A 13,075-nucleotide genomic window follows, 5' to 3' on the forward strand; every position below is an offset into this window, starting at 1 on the left:
GGCGTGGGGGTCTGAAATACGTGTGGGCGCGGGTGCGGGGGAGAGGAGAGGCTACGCGGAAGAGAAGAACAGACGCGGAGGGTCAGAGAGCAGCTTTATTAAGCAAGCTGGAACCCACCCCCGGGCTCGGCGCCAGGGCAGAAGGTCTGGGGTTTGCCATTCAGGCCACGTCCACGCGAGCGAAGCTCTGGTCCATGCCCAGGCTGTTCTCCACGTACACCTCGTACTTGCCGCTGTCCTGGGGCGTGGCCCGGCGAATGGTCAGCGTCGTGGTGGTGCTGCCGATCTCGAAGAACACCCTGCGGAGGGGCGGCGGGGAGGAGGGCGGAGCCGCGGTCAGTACCCGGCGCACTGGGCCGGGCTCCTTACCCAGCTCTGTTCCTCGCCGCCCAGTCCCCGCCCCCGTCACTCCCGCCTCATTTCTGGGCTCAGTCCCACCCAGGTCCCAGCCCCAGGCCCTGCCCGTGCCGCAGGTCCCGGCCCTCGCCTGTCGTCCTCCTCGATGTCCTCCCCGTCCTTGGTCCAGCCCACGTCGGGCGCAGGCTCTCCCAGGATCTCCGCAGTCAGCGTCACGGTGGTGCCTTTGCGCGCCTTCGTGTTGTCGGGTCCCTTCTGAATCTTCGCCGGGACTAAAGGAAGGGAAGGGGAGCGAGACCCCGTGAAGGACCCGGAGATGAGGCACGACAAGGGCATCACCTCCCCAGCTGATACCCGGCACTAAATACAGATGCATTTAAACTCGCAATGTGACGTTGAGCGAATCATTAGCCTCTCTGGTTTCATCTCCTCGGCTGTTAAAGAGACTTATCCCTACCCGTCCTACTTCTCCGGGTCGAATAGAGGATCAAGAGCGATAAAGCGAGCGAAAGCCCCTGAATGTTCACACATCTCGCGGTGCCTCAGACACCGCTCCGGGTAGTGGAAACTGCCCAGAGTTGGGAGCCAGAAGACCCAGGTCTAACCCTGGCTCTGCCCCTGGCTTGCTGTGTGACCTTGGGGCCCTGGAGCCGCGTGATGGAAGCCCACGGCAGACTGCTCTGCTCGGGTGGGGCTCGATCCCGAGGTAGGGAAGGACGCACTTGGCTGGCGCAGCGATGCGCCCCAGGCTGTGCCCGGGGCTGGGCTGGTGGGGACCCTATAGCTAGGCCCAGGGCTAAACACAGGCAGCTGGACCGGGATGCGGGCTCTGGCTGAGTGGAGCTGGTCTGCGCCCTGGCGCCGCGCTCGGGGCGCGCGTACCTTCCACGAGGATGCGCGCCGAGTCGGAGCACTGGCCGAAGGGGTTGGTGACGTTGATGCTGTATTGGCCCAGGTCTGCCAGCTCGCCATCGCGCACCACCAGTGCCACCACATCAGGGTCCTCGAACACGTAGCGGTATTTGGGCCCGTCACGCAGCTCCTTGCCGTCCTTACTCCAGCGGATGAACGGATCCGGGAAAGCCGAAATGCGGCAAGTGAGCTTGGCCGCGCTGCCCTCGATCAGCACCACGTCCTTCAGCGGCTCCAGCACCCGCGGCGGCCCCTTCTCGCGCAGCTCCTTCCGGGACCTACCCGCGGGCCGAGTCAGGGCCCAGAGCTCTCAGGACAGGGCCGGCCATAGCCCTTTCCTCGAGCGCACCACCTCCTGCCTGCCCCCTGGGCCCGCCAGACCCCTAAACGTGGGGCTTGGGGGGAAGAGGACTGCTCCTGAACTGCTGCCCTGATAGTATGATCCATTCCTGCCGGCCACTCCTCCACACCTCAGTAACGACCCTCCCCTAAGACCAGTCATTTCAGAGGTTCCTGACGTCGCTCAGGGCTCCCCCAAACCCCATTCAAGAATGTGCTCTCTGCAGCTCCCTTCCTCCGCAGGGCTCCGGGGCTCCCTCTCACCTGTGGCCCCGATAAGAGGCCTGGATGCGAATGGCCGCACTCTGGACCTGTGGATCATTGATGTCCAGGGTACATCCAGGAGGTGGGGCAGAAGCCACTGGCTTTTTGGCAGGAGCTGCTTTAGACATCTGGGGAGTGGGCAACAAATGTGGGAGTCCAGATTGAGACAGAGACTCCGACCTTCAGCCCTTTTCTTCCCTGGTCAGAACATTCAGTGGGGTGGGGGAATGGGAGTGTCTTGGGCTTCTCTGAGGATCGGACTCACCGTGGAAGTATCGACCTAGGACTTGAGTCGACTGGCTGGGTTGCAGGCAGCACAGAGCCCTTCTGGATGGCACAGTAGGGGTGCAGGCAGGTGCTCAGTCCTGGGCCCGGTTTTATACATCGCTCCCCTCCTTGCCTTGTTTGGCGTGGTTGCCTCAAGCCCCCCGGGACCCCATCCCCCACCCTCTGACCCAAGCAGGCTCTTTATTTAGCCTGCGGATGCCTGGGATGCTGGCTCAGCCGCTGGGCTAGGCCCGGTGGGGGGAAACCCGAGCGGCTCTGGGGTGCGCCTCGCGTCAGCACCTGGACAACTGGACAGCTGGATGCCACCCTGTCCCCTCCTAGGGCAGGGGGTATCCATCGGACTCCCAGGAGGACCAGATTCAGCCCCTAGCTGACGAGACATCCAGCTTCCTGGGGCAGCTTTTCACTCAGGTTGGGCTCTGGACAGTCAGACAACATGCCCTGTTAAGGCGTTTGAGTGTTTGTGGTGGAGGTGTCCCTGAATAAAGCCAGAGTAGCATCAGGCTTCAGGGCCCCTACAGCTAAAGGCAACAGGGCCACGTGGCTGTCAAGACCAATTCAGAAGCGCCTTATCCTTTCCCTACCCCTCAACCCCAGGAGTCCGGGTTGTCACTTCCACACTGCCCCCTGGCGGTAAACTGAGATAAACCGGGAGGGACGGGAAAGATGTTTCAGAATAGCAGCCCCTCCAAGCCATCCCCATCTCCACTCACTCTCCTTGGTGTCACATGGGAGGAACCGTTTAGACTGCGCTGTCCTTGGAGATTAGTACCACTACTGGCCTCCAACCCTAGGTTTGCCCAAGTCCTTTTTGGGGACATAAATTGGTGCATAGGGACATCAAACCACATGGGGTGAAGGGGTTCAGTTAACCCCTCTGGGGCTTGCCTGGAGGCCAGTCTGCCCAGGCCGGGCACCGGGTAGAAGCATGACTTCCATTCACTGGAACTACCTGCCCTAGTGTGGGGGCACTGTCACCTTTTGATCAGAGCAATTTTGACATAGCTCTGCTGACATAAATTACCTTTGCTCCTCTGGGTTTGGAACAAGCATCTCACATGCCATTTCCAATGGAGATGGGAAGAGAGTTCAAGATCAGAGTGGGGACAGGAGAGGAATTTTACCATTTATCAAGATATGAGTTTAGGCACCTCATTTTTATACAAAACACTTGCAGTGTGTAGGGGATTGGAGATTCTCACAGGCAAACTGTATATCTTCATCGCTAAAATGACAGGTTGGCAAGGCGTCTTTCTGGTCCCTTCCAGCTGGCTTTAACATCCTGTCATTTTATGACGATGAGGCTTGCCTCTGCCCTGTTGTCCTGGGAAGCTAGAGAGGCTGGGCTGGGCTGGGCAAAAGGATTATCTGAGCTGGAGCCAAGGGACCCTCAACCTCCATCCACAGCCAGCAGTGTCAACTCTCTCTACCCTGGTCAGAGGCTTTGTTCCTTTTACTTTGCCAAGAACAGAGTTTTCAAGGTGGGATGGGGGCAACATTTCCTCTGGAGACAAGGAGACCTGGGCCCTCCCCCACCCCTCATCCCCAACCTCAGGGCAGGGCAGCTCAATCCTAGGTCCCAGTGACCATTCTGTGGCACTGAAGGGAGTAGCTAGAGTCAAGTGCTTTAGCACCTAGCAGACCTCCTAACTTACCATGCAGACAAGAAGGAAGAAGGTCCAGGCTGGTGTGTCCCTCAGCCCTAGGAAAACGCTGGACACAGCAGACCAGAGCACTCCCAGCTGGTGCTCTCCATGTGCTCTGATCTGTGCTGTGACATGGAGGGAGCAAGGGGTGTGGGCCTGCCTTTTCTTTCTTTTTTTATTGAGATGGAGTATTGCTCTGTCATCCAGGCTGGAGTGCAGTGGTGCAATCTTGGCTCATTACAACCTCCACCTCCCAGGTTCAAGCGATTCTCATCCCTGTCTCCCAAATAGCTGGGATTACAGATGTGTACCATCATGCCTGGCTCATTTTTGTATTTTTAGTAGAGACGGGGTTTCATCATGTTGGCCAGGCTGGTCTTGAACTCCTGACCTCAGGTGATCTGCCTGCCTCGACCTCCAAAAGTGCTGGGATTATAGGGGTGAGCCACTGTGCCTGGCCCTGTCCTGGTTTCTTCTGCAGCTCCTCACACCACCTACTCTCACCAACTATTGGGATGAAACCCACTCTGCTCCAGGGGTCAGGACCAGAGCTCCTGCCTGTCTTCTGGGCAGAGTGAATGAGGCTGAGCCAGGACTGGGGTGAGAGCTGGCCTATTTCAGAGCCCAGCATCCCCACAATGTGATGAGGGAACATGTGACAAGAGGTGGGGACTACCGGAACCTGATTTCGGGGGTTCAGTGGATCTGCCGGCATTCCAGAAACTGCAGGGGGAGAAGCAGACCACAGTCTCCCCTCCCTCCAGGAATAAGGAGAGGAGAGGAGCCAGGAAGATCAGGGGAGGGGGTTGGGAGGACCCAAAGTGCTAGCTGGTATATTCCCGAATCTGTGTGTTGGGAAATGTCCAGAGAGGGCTCAATGCCCTGGAACTCACCCTTCCCCAGCCATCCTCCCCTCCAGCCATCCCTCTCCATAGACACACAGGTTCTGCTGCTTGCCATTTTTATTTCCTTGTAACAGACAGACAGACAGCTGGATGGCTGGGAGGGATGGTCAGGACAACATGGGCAGTAGGGATCAGATGGAAGGGGAAACTTCATAAAAGTCATAAATAAATAAATATGAATGGGAAGAAGGCCAAAGGCCATGGAGGGGCAGTGGGGGCCAGCAGAGCACACCCGGGGCTGTATCCACTGGACAGGAGGAGAGCGAGTGTGAGTGACCGCTGGCCTCCAGCTCTCCACGTTTCTCCTCTGAGGGATGCTGGCAGCTGGCCCACCCCACCTCCACCTGAGTCCTCTCTTCTCCCTCTCTCACATCCTGGCCCTGGGCCCCTGCCACGGTCTCTGTGTCCTGCGCCCACTTTGCCACACTGACTCGCAGCCTACTGCCCTGACACCCTGGGCTCCTTCCTCTTCCTCCTCTCCAGCCATGCCCCTTGCCTTGATTCTCCCTGAGATGCACTGACCCCCAACCCAGAACCTTCCTAGAGCCTCCCCTTTCCTGTCCCTCGACTTGTTTTCCTCTCCACTTCCCATTCCCCTCTTGTCCCTCTGCCTGTTCCCACCCTGCCCAGCCTGGCCAGTGGGTCTCCCACTCTGGCTCTGGCCTGGGGTGGCATCAGGCCGAGGCCCTGGGGTCGCTGTCCTTGCAGGTGTATGAGGTAAGAGCCCGGCCAGATGTTGCTGCTGGTGGTATCCGAAGCCCCAGGCCCGCCTGGCTCAGCGTGGGCCCTGGAATGTCCCGTGGCATTGGTGGGAACCCCAGTCGAAGCCCGAGGCCTGGCTGTGGTCCATGCCTCTAGGGGCCACCGGGGTAGGAGCGCAGCAGCACCTTATGGCGGGTGGCGGCCTCAGCCCGGCGCCGCCGCTGCTCACCCAGGAACTCCTTGAGCCGGTTGGTGGTGAAGGTGAGTGTCTGGCGGCGCAGCTTCATCAGGTAGGCATCCTGCAACCACGGGTGGGCCAGACAGTCCTGCAGGGAGGGCCGGCTCCTGCCAGGCAGAGCCAGGAATCATGAACCTGGAAGGATGGCCCTGGGAGCTGCCGAGGCTCTGTCCTCCTCCATACCCATGTCCCAGTCCTGGATCCACCCCTACATGTGTGATCTTGAGCAGCTCAAGAGCTCAGTTCCCGAATCTCTGGAATGGGGACAGTGGTTCTGCCTCGCATGGGGTTGCCTTGGGCTTTAAATGGTTGGTAGCATGACCATTTAGTAGAAGCAGCAGACTTGTTCCTAGGAGCAGGGGAGGAGCTGGGGGATGTCTGGCACAGGCCAGACCAGGGGCAGGTAACGGGGGGATGGCTGATGTGGGGCTCACTCACCAGGGATGTACTGAGAGGACCTTTCGCAAGAAGAGGGTGGCGCTCTGGGATGTATTGGGGTACAGCTGGAAGGCATCAAAGCGGCCCCCCATAATCCGAGCCTCCATTTCCTGGGGGTCTGGCTCATAGAATGGAGAGCGTCCACTGAGCCTGTTGGGCAAGATAGTTTGATTGACATATGCAGACTGCAGGCCAACACCCAAACCCGGGAGGACATTAGTGTCAGGTGCACAGGGCTCAGGGCCCTGCTACTCTGCACCTGAGTGTGTGTGCGTGGTATGGATGTGTGTACAGGGGAGGTGAGGCACCAGGGAGAGAGTGTTGGCAGAAGGTGAGTCTGGAAGCTCACTGTGTAGGCAGAGTGGGCTGCGGTGGGGCAGGGGACACTCACATAATGTAGGTGAGCACACCCGCTCCCCAGATGTCCGTGGCAGAGCCGATGGGTTCTCCCTTCACCATCTCCGGAGCTGACAGGAGACAGAGGCCAAGCTGACCCAGCTTCCTGGTGGCAGGGAAGTGGGGGCAGGGGAGGTCCCTGGGTGCTTGAGCAGCAGGACAATGCCTGGGTCACCAGACCATGGGAATGACCAGAGCGGCAGGCCCTGAAGGCCAGTAGGCAGGACAGACGTAGTGGTATACCCCAAGAGACATGTGGGACACCCGAGGAATTAGCCCAGGCACTAAATGGTGGGGGTCCCCAGAACTCCAGAGGGCCTGAGAAGCATGGTGACAAGCTCCCTTGGATCAGCTCCAAGGTAGGGCTCCCATTTGCAATGAGTGTGGCTGATACCAAGATTAAGAGCCTTTGAGGCCGGGTGCGGTGGCTCACGCCTGAGATCCCAGTACTTTGGGAGGCTGAGGTGGGCGGATCGCCTGAGGTTAGGAGTTCAAAACAAGCCTGGCCAGCATGGTGAAACCCTGTCTCTACTAAAAATACAAAAATTAGCCGGGCGTGGTGGTGGGTGCCTGAAATCCCAGATACTCAGGAAGCCGAGGCAGGAGAATCCCTTGAACCTGGGAGGCAGAGGTTGCAATGAGCCGAGATCAAGCCATTGCACCCCAGCATGGGCAACAGAGAGCGACTCCGTCTCAAAAAAAAAAAAAAAAACCCTTCAAAATCAGCCTAGCTGGCTCTAATTCCAGACCTGCCCCTTCTAGCTATGGGACCCTGGGCGATTTGCTAAACCTGCCTGGCTCTCCATTACCTCATCTGTAAAGAGTGGCCTGTAGTCCCACACTAAGAAAGAGAGATAATGAACCTCAAGCATTTAGCAGGTTGCTCAATGGTAGCTGATTTTCCTTATTTAAATAAAATAATAGATTCTCCTGTCTTTTCAGCTTTAGTGAATCCTGCCTCTAGCATTTATAATTGTCTGACTGGATAAACCCTTACCTTCAGTTTCCTCATCTGTAAAAGGGGGCTATTATTATGCCAAACTCCAGGTTATTATAAAGATCAGTTGGAAGAAAAAGTCACATACTTCATTCATTGCCTGCATACAGTAATCACTCAATAAGTGGCACATACGTGGGTGAAGTGGGGTGAGCCCTGGCTGCTGTCCCTTTGGCAGTGCCCTGTCCCCACCCTGGCTGGCAGCTGGTCCCCTCACCCATGAACTCCAGAGTGCCCGTGCGGTGGCCAAGAGGCCGAAGGGCCTGGGGGTTGTATGGCTGGGCACTGCCGAAGTCCACGATCTTGAGGGCGTTGTCAGGGGCCAGCAGCAGGTTGTCCGGCTTGATGTCCAGGTGGAGCACGTGGTGGCTGTGGAGGTAGTCCAGGCCTTGTAGCAACTGCACCACGTAAGTGGCCACGTCATCCTCGGAGTACCGGAACCTGGGAGGGCAGGGGTGGAGCCGATGATACCCGGCCCAGCCTCCCCTCCCTCTCCCTTGCTACTCCCCCAGAATGCCCAGCTACCTGTCACTGAGCCCACAGAGGAGCTCCCGGTTGCCGCAGCTCTCAGCAATAAGCACGAGGTACCGAGGGGTGATGTAGGCCTCATGCAGGGACATGATCCGCTCATGGTGCAGGGTCCGCAGCACCTCGTACTCCTGTAGGACCCGCCGCTTGCCCTCAGCAGCATAGGGCACGATCTTGGCCACGAATGTTCGGCCCGTGGCGTTCTCCCGGCACGCTCGCACAACACCAAAGCGGCCCCTGTGTTGGGGAGGGGAAGGACACCACAGGCTCAGGGGAGAGGAGGGGGACACTTCCATAGTGAGCACTAACGCAGGGACCCCCTAGCGGCAAGAATGTAGTGATTCCAGGGTGGGCTCCAGAGTTCAATCCTAGAAAACCAGGGTTCAAGTCCCAGCTTCACCGCTCGCTGGCTCTGTACCTTAGGTAAATCCCACAGCTTCTCTAACCTCAGTTTTGCCACCTGAAATGGGTGATGCTAATAGCACAGTGTCCCTCAGAGTTGTGAAGAATCAATAAGACCATATGGCTAAAGCACTCAGTACAGTGTCTGACACATTTGAATTCAATCGTTCTAAAGACCTAAACCTCACCACCTCCCCCAGCCCCAGCCAGGACAGTCTGATCTCTCTGAAGCCAAGTGCTCCAGACCTTTGACCCACACTCCTCTCTGTCCTCTCCCCTTCCCCAGCCCTGCTTGCCTGGCTTTCTCTTCCAGGAAGGTGTAGGGTTTCTGAGGGGGGCCCTGGCGAAGAGTGGTGACCTCTGGCCTGGGAGAGCTTCGGGGACTGCTCCCAGCGGAGCTGACCACTTCCTTGGCTGGGCTGAGGCTACGCACAGTCACCTTGGTAGGCTCAGGAGGGGGCTCGGGGGCTGGGGGCTCTGGGGCTGGCGGTGCAGACACGAAGGAAGTCACCATATACACAGGAGTGGAGGAAGACACTGGTTTAGCCCCTTGAGGAGTGGAGGCTGGGGCTGGGGTCCCAGTGTCAAGGACAAAAGACTTGGGCTCACTTGGGGTGACCTGGGCACTGGGTAGGGAGGGCTCTGCTTGCCGGGCAGCCTGCAGGCCCCTGTGTCTTCGTGGGGGAGTTTGGGGTGGTGGACCCACAGCCTTGAGTGAGGACAAGGCCTGGCTGGGGGGTGTGGGGGGAGATGAGGGGCTGACAGTGACTGATGGGGGCGTGGGGGCAGCAGGAGCTGGGGGCGGAGCCAGTGAGGTAGGAGAGTCAGGAGGCGGGGCCCTGGCTGGCCCTGAGGTGACAGGGGCCTCTTGGTGGGCAGCAGATGGCACAGCTGAAGAATCTAAGAGACAAAGAAAATCATCACCATGGTGCCTTGGGGCAAAGCCACTGTGCTCCACAAGAACCCTAGGCTCAGGGCCCCCTTCCTCCCCGCAGCCCACACCGTCGCACTCACCTTGAGTACCCCTGACAAAGACCTTCTCAGAAGGGTTGCTGAAGGGCCCCTGCCCAGCACGGTTGGCACAGGCCACACGGAACCTCACAGTCACACCAACTGGCAGGTGGGTCACGTTGTAGTAACAGTCGGGGATGCCTGAGCTCACAGGGTGCCACACAGACTCCCCTATAGGCAGTATGGGGGAGGGGCTGAGGCCACAGAAGGGGTGGCCCCCGCTGCCAGTGCTATCTGTAGAGCCTGGGAAGGCACTGGCCTTCCCAGACTCCTCTCCCCTCCCTCTGCCACTCCCCCCATCCTCCCACTGCCTCATCCTCACCATCCACTCGCCGCTCCAGCGTGTACGTGCAAGGTGCCCGGCTGTCTCCCGGCTTCCACAGCACCAGCGCTGTGTCCTGGTAGGTCTGGGGCACCTCCGGAGGAGCTAGCTTTCCTGGGATTCCTGGCAAGAGAGAGAAGATTCCCTGTGAGCCCCTACACCCTAGCTAAGAGCCCTTCGGCCCTGCCCCTCCATCCCCATCACTTCCCCCCTTGGGCCCTGCCCCAGGCTCACGGGCCACAGCTACGGTACAGGAGCTGGTGATGCTGCCCAGGACGTTGCTGGCCGAGCACTCATAGAGCCCGGCATGCCGCTTGCCCGCTCGAGGGATGCTGAGCAGCTGCCGCCCGTCTTTGCAGGACACAATGATCACTGATGGCTCTGACCGCAAGGACTGCTTGTCTGGGGACAGGGAGGAGCAGGAGGAGCTGCTGAGTGAGCTAGCACATGTCCAGGGCCCCTCAGTTGCTCCCCACTCCAGCATCCCCCAAAACATGCCCAGCCCGGACCCCCGGCCTAGCCCCTCCCATCCCCTGGGTTCAAGGCCGCTTGCTGGTCTCCCTTCCTGTGGGAGGCACAGTTTCCTTACCTTTCATCCAGGAGATGTGTGGGGCAGGGCAGGCTGCTGGCAGGCAGAGCAGGGTGGCTGCCTCACCCTCTAGCAGCACCTGGTCCTTGAGTTTGATGTGGAAGACTGGGGGGAAGTCTGGAGGAAAAGCAGAGACAGCCATCTTTCTTTGGGGACCCTGGCCCACTCACCGCCGGGGGACAGATGGAGAAGGCTTGCAAACAGCCGGCAGGAAGCAGCGTGAAACCTTTTCTCTTCCCAGGCAGATGTGGAAAGTAGCACCCCAGGCCATGCCTTTGAGAATTTTCTTTGGGGAAAGCATCACTTTCCCCAGGCCCTCACTGTGTACAGAACTGCCTTTTCCTTGCACTATTGACGATGCTACTTATGTCATGTGTTTGTAAATCACTTAGGGCAGGGCCTGGCACTAAGTGGTCTATAAGGATTTGTTAAATAAAATAAAAGCAAAGGAAATACTGAAAAACGATAATGGTTAAGGTCCTGTGAGACCCACCCTCTCTGGGGCACCGTAGGACAAGTGAGAAGAGAATTGAGAGGAGGTGGTGATCTGAGCTGAGAAGGGACCGAACGAGGAATGTTCTATCAGAGTGTGCAGTCTCAAAAGAGCTGCGGTCTAGGAAAACTGTGGGCAGATCCTGGAAGCATGTCGGCCTCCTGGCCCCTCTTCCCACCTGCTGTAGGTCTTCTCTATACTCCTTCAGGTCAACTGAGTGGTGAGAGCTTTTGAAGGGGCAAGAGACAGTATCTGCATGACCCTTGGGCTGGTTATTTACCCTCTCAGAAGCTCCATTTCTAATCCATAAATTGAGGAAAATAACACCACGCCCACAGGATTCTTGCTGTGACAATTACCAGGCATGTAAAGTATCTGGCATAGAGTAACTGATCAAAAATACTAGCTTTTCTTGTTGTTACCATTATCTTAGTAATATGGACAGCAGAGAAGCCTGGAGCAGACCCCCAGAGAAAGAGGCTGTTTCAGCAAAGCAGAAAAGCTGCCTTCACAGCTAGCTGGTGGCGACGCGCACAGTGGGGCTAGGGATGCGACCAGTCTTCCTTCCTCCAATGTAGCCAGCCTGTGACTTAGTGCCCTGAAGATTTGAGCGCATGTTCCCTGAGAATGTCCCTTTAGAAAAATCCCAGTCCAGCCATGGGTGGAGGGTGGGGATAGGGGAGGACTCAGGGGTGGATTTTATTCACCTGGGCAGAGAAAGCTGAGGAGCCCTGGGAGCCCCAGCTGCTGCCTGTCTGAAGAACTGTCGGGGACTGGGAGTAGGGATGAGCCAGGAAGGAGAGGAGTACTCAGCAGGAGTGGTGATCAGGATGGCAGTGTGCCCCCCTTCCCGCTTGTACCCCACTGCTCCCCAAGGAGGGGTCCCACACTGAGTCTCCAACAAGGCAACGTGAACAGTTTCCCAATGGCTGCCTCCAGGCCAAGTGAGGGTACTGGGTAGCAGGGAGAGAGAGAGGCCAAGAGGAGAGGTGAAAGTGACCCGGGCCCAGCTCTGCCAGCCCCACCCCCATTCCCAGGGGCCAGCCCTGATTGGTAAAGTGGAATGGGACAGCCTTGTTTCTGCAGGGAACAGGGAGCGGATGAGGTAAGGGGACACTGCCTCCGCAGGAAATCAGCTGCATAAGCAAAACTGGGCTGGGAGGGAGGCCCCAGGTGGGAAGGGATCAGCTGTCCCCAGGCCTCTCTGCTGGCTGATCGCCTTCTTTCCCCCTCATTCTCCACCCTCCCTTCTCCTCCCCACCAGTGGCCCTTTCCTCTCTCCTTTTCTCTCACTGCAGCTCCCTTTGCCCTGGCCAAGGCTGGATACAATCCCTTCAAGCCCAGCAGAGGCAAGGCTCGACAGCCACTCCATTCTGAGTTTTACCAGGAAATGGGGGAAGAACAGGACAAGTGGTTTATCAAGATCCTGCACACAGCCCGGCTTCATGGCCCTGCTCCTTCCCTGCGTGCTGCTCTGTTAAACCCAACCTCCCAAAGCCTTTGCTTGTCGCCCTTGAGTAATGCCCCCTTTTCAGAGGGGATGGGGTGACCCCACATGGGGAATGCCTCCCTATCTGGAGCTCCAGGACACTCAGGCAGAGAAACAGAAGAGGCCAAAGAGCTCCGAAGGCTGCTTTTCTGTGCAGAAGGCTCAGAGAGGGGCAGTCAGGTGTTCAGAGCTGCAGAGTAATGGAGACTTAGGGGGCTCAATCCAGGTTGTGGTCCTCTAGGTGGGTGAGAAAGTGAGTGTCTTTGGGTACACACCCAAACACACACATCTAAAGGGGGACTGTGGGGGCAGGAGGGCCCCATCTTGAGCTCCTTCAAAAGTACAGCTAGTTACAGAAACCTTCCAGGGTCTCCCAGGAGAGAGGAGGCCAGCCCCAGACAGACATAAGTATGGTGCCCTGAAGCCATTTCTGGGACCTGGCTGCAGAAGGTCACATAGTCTAACTTCAACTGCTCCACTTACTAGCCCTGCGACTTGGACAGATCCTTAGCATTGCTAAGCCGGTCTCCTCACCTGTACAGTAGAGACAATGACACCAATATTTCCCAAACAGTGCTGCAGGAGTGAATGAGGCACTGCTTGTAAAGTGTTTAATAGAACACTTAGCTTCTCTGATGGCTGGCAGCTGCTGCCATTACAGTTGTCCGAACAGACCCCTTCTACTAGGCTCATCAAGGTGGCCCACCTCCTGTCAGCCATGACTGCTCGCTGATGAGAGCAAGGGGATACGGGGCGGGG

General features: G+C 57.9%; 2 protein-coding genes across 2 annotated transcripts in view; both read right to left on the bottom strand.

Moving 5' to 3' along the window:
- Nucleotides 1-4: 4 nt before the first annotated feature.
- SPEGNB (SPEG neighbor) lies at nt 5-2,223 on the bottom strand. Its single transcript, XM_012445973.2, has 5 exons — nt 2,138-2,223; nt 1,873-2,000; nt 1,240-1,547; nt 488-629; nt 5-299 (listed from the first exon to the last, which is right to left on the bottom strand). Exons 2-5 carry the CDS (start codon nt 1,998-2,000, stop codon nt 161-163), a joined length of 717 nt encoding a protein of 238 aa, XP_012301396.2. The 5' UTR covers nt 2,138-2,223; the 3' UTR covers nt 5-160.
- A 2,527-nt stretch (nt 2,224-4,750) lies between these two features.
- SPEG (striated muscle enriched protein kinase) overlaps nt 4,751-13,075 on the bottom strand; it is a 59,830-nt gene continuing 51,505 nt past the window's right edge. The window contains exons 32-41 of the mRNA XM_012445972.3: nt 10,335-10,451; nt 9,980-10,147; nt 9,746-9,868; nt 9,427-9,594; nt 8,709-9,312; nt 8,008-8,247; nt 7,700-7,923; nt 6,481-6,556; nt 6,090-6,239; nt 4,751-5,758 (exon numbers count right to left, since the gene is read on the bottom strand). Coding sequence (XP_012301395.3) covers nt 5,566-5,758; nt 6,090-6,239; nt 6,481-6,556; nt 7,700-7,923; nt 8,008-8,247; nt 8,709-9,312; nt 9,427-9,594; nt 9,746-9,868; nt 9,980-10,147; nt 10,335-10,451 — 2,063 coding nt within the window. The 3' untranslated portion in view covers nt 4,751-5,565. The remainder of the gene's footprint in view (nt 5,759-6,089; nt 6,240-6,480; nt 6,557-7,699; nt 7,924-8,007; nt 8,248-8,708; nt 9,313-9,426; nt 9,595-9,745; nt 9,869-9,979; nt 10,148-10,334; nt 10,452-13,075) is intronic.

Source organism: Aotus nancymaae, unplaced genomic scaffold (assembly GCF_030222135.1).
Source record: "Aotus nancymaae isolate 86718 unplaced genomic scaffold, 86718_ANA_hifiasm-v0.15.2.pri h1tg000008l, whole genome shotgun sequence".
In the NCBI taxonomy this organism is placed as follows: Eukaryota; Metazoa; Chordata; class Mammalia; order Primates; family Aotidae; genus Aotus; species Aotus nancymaae.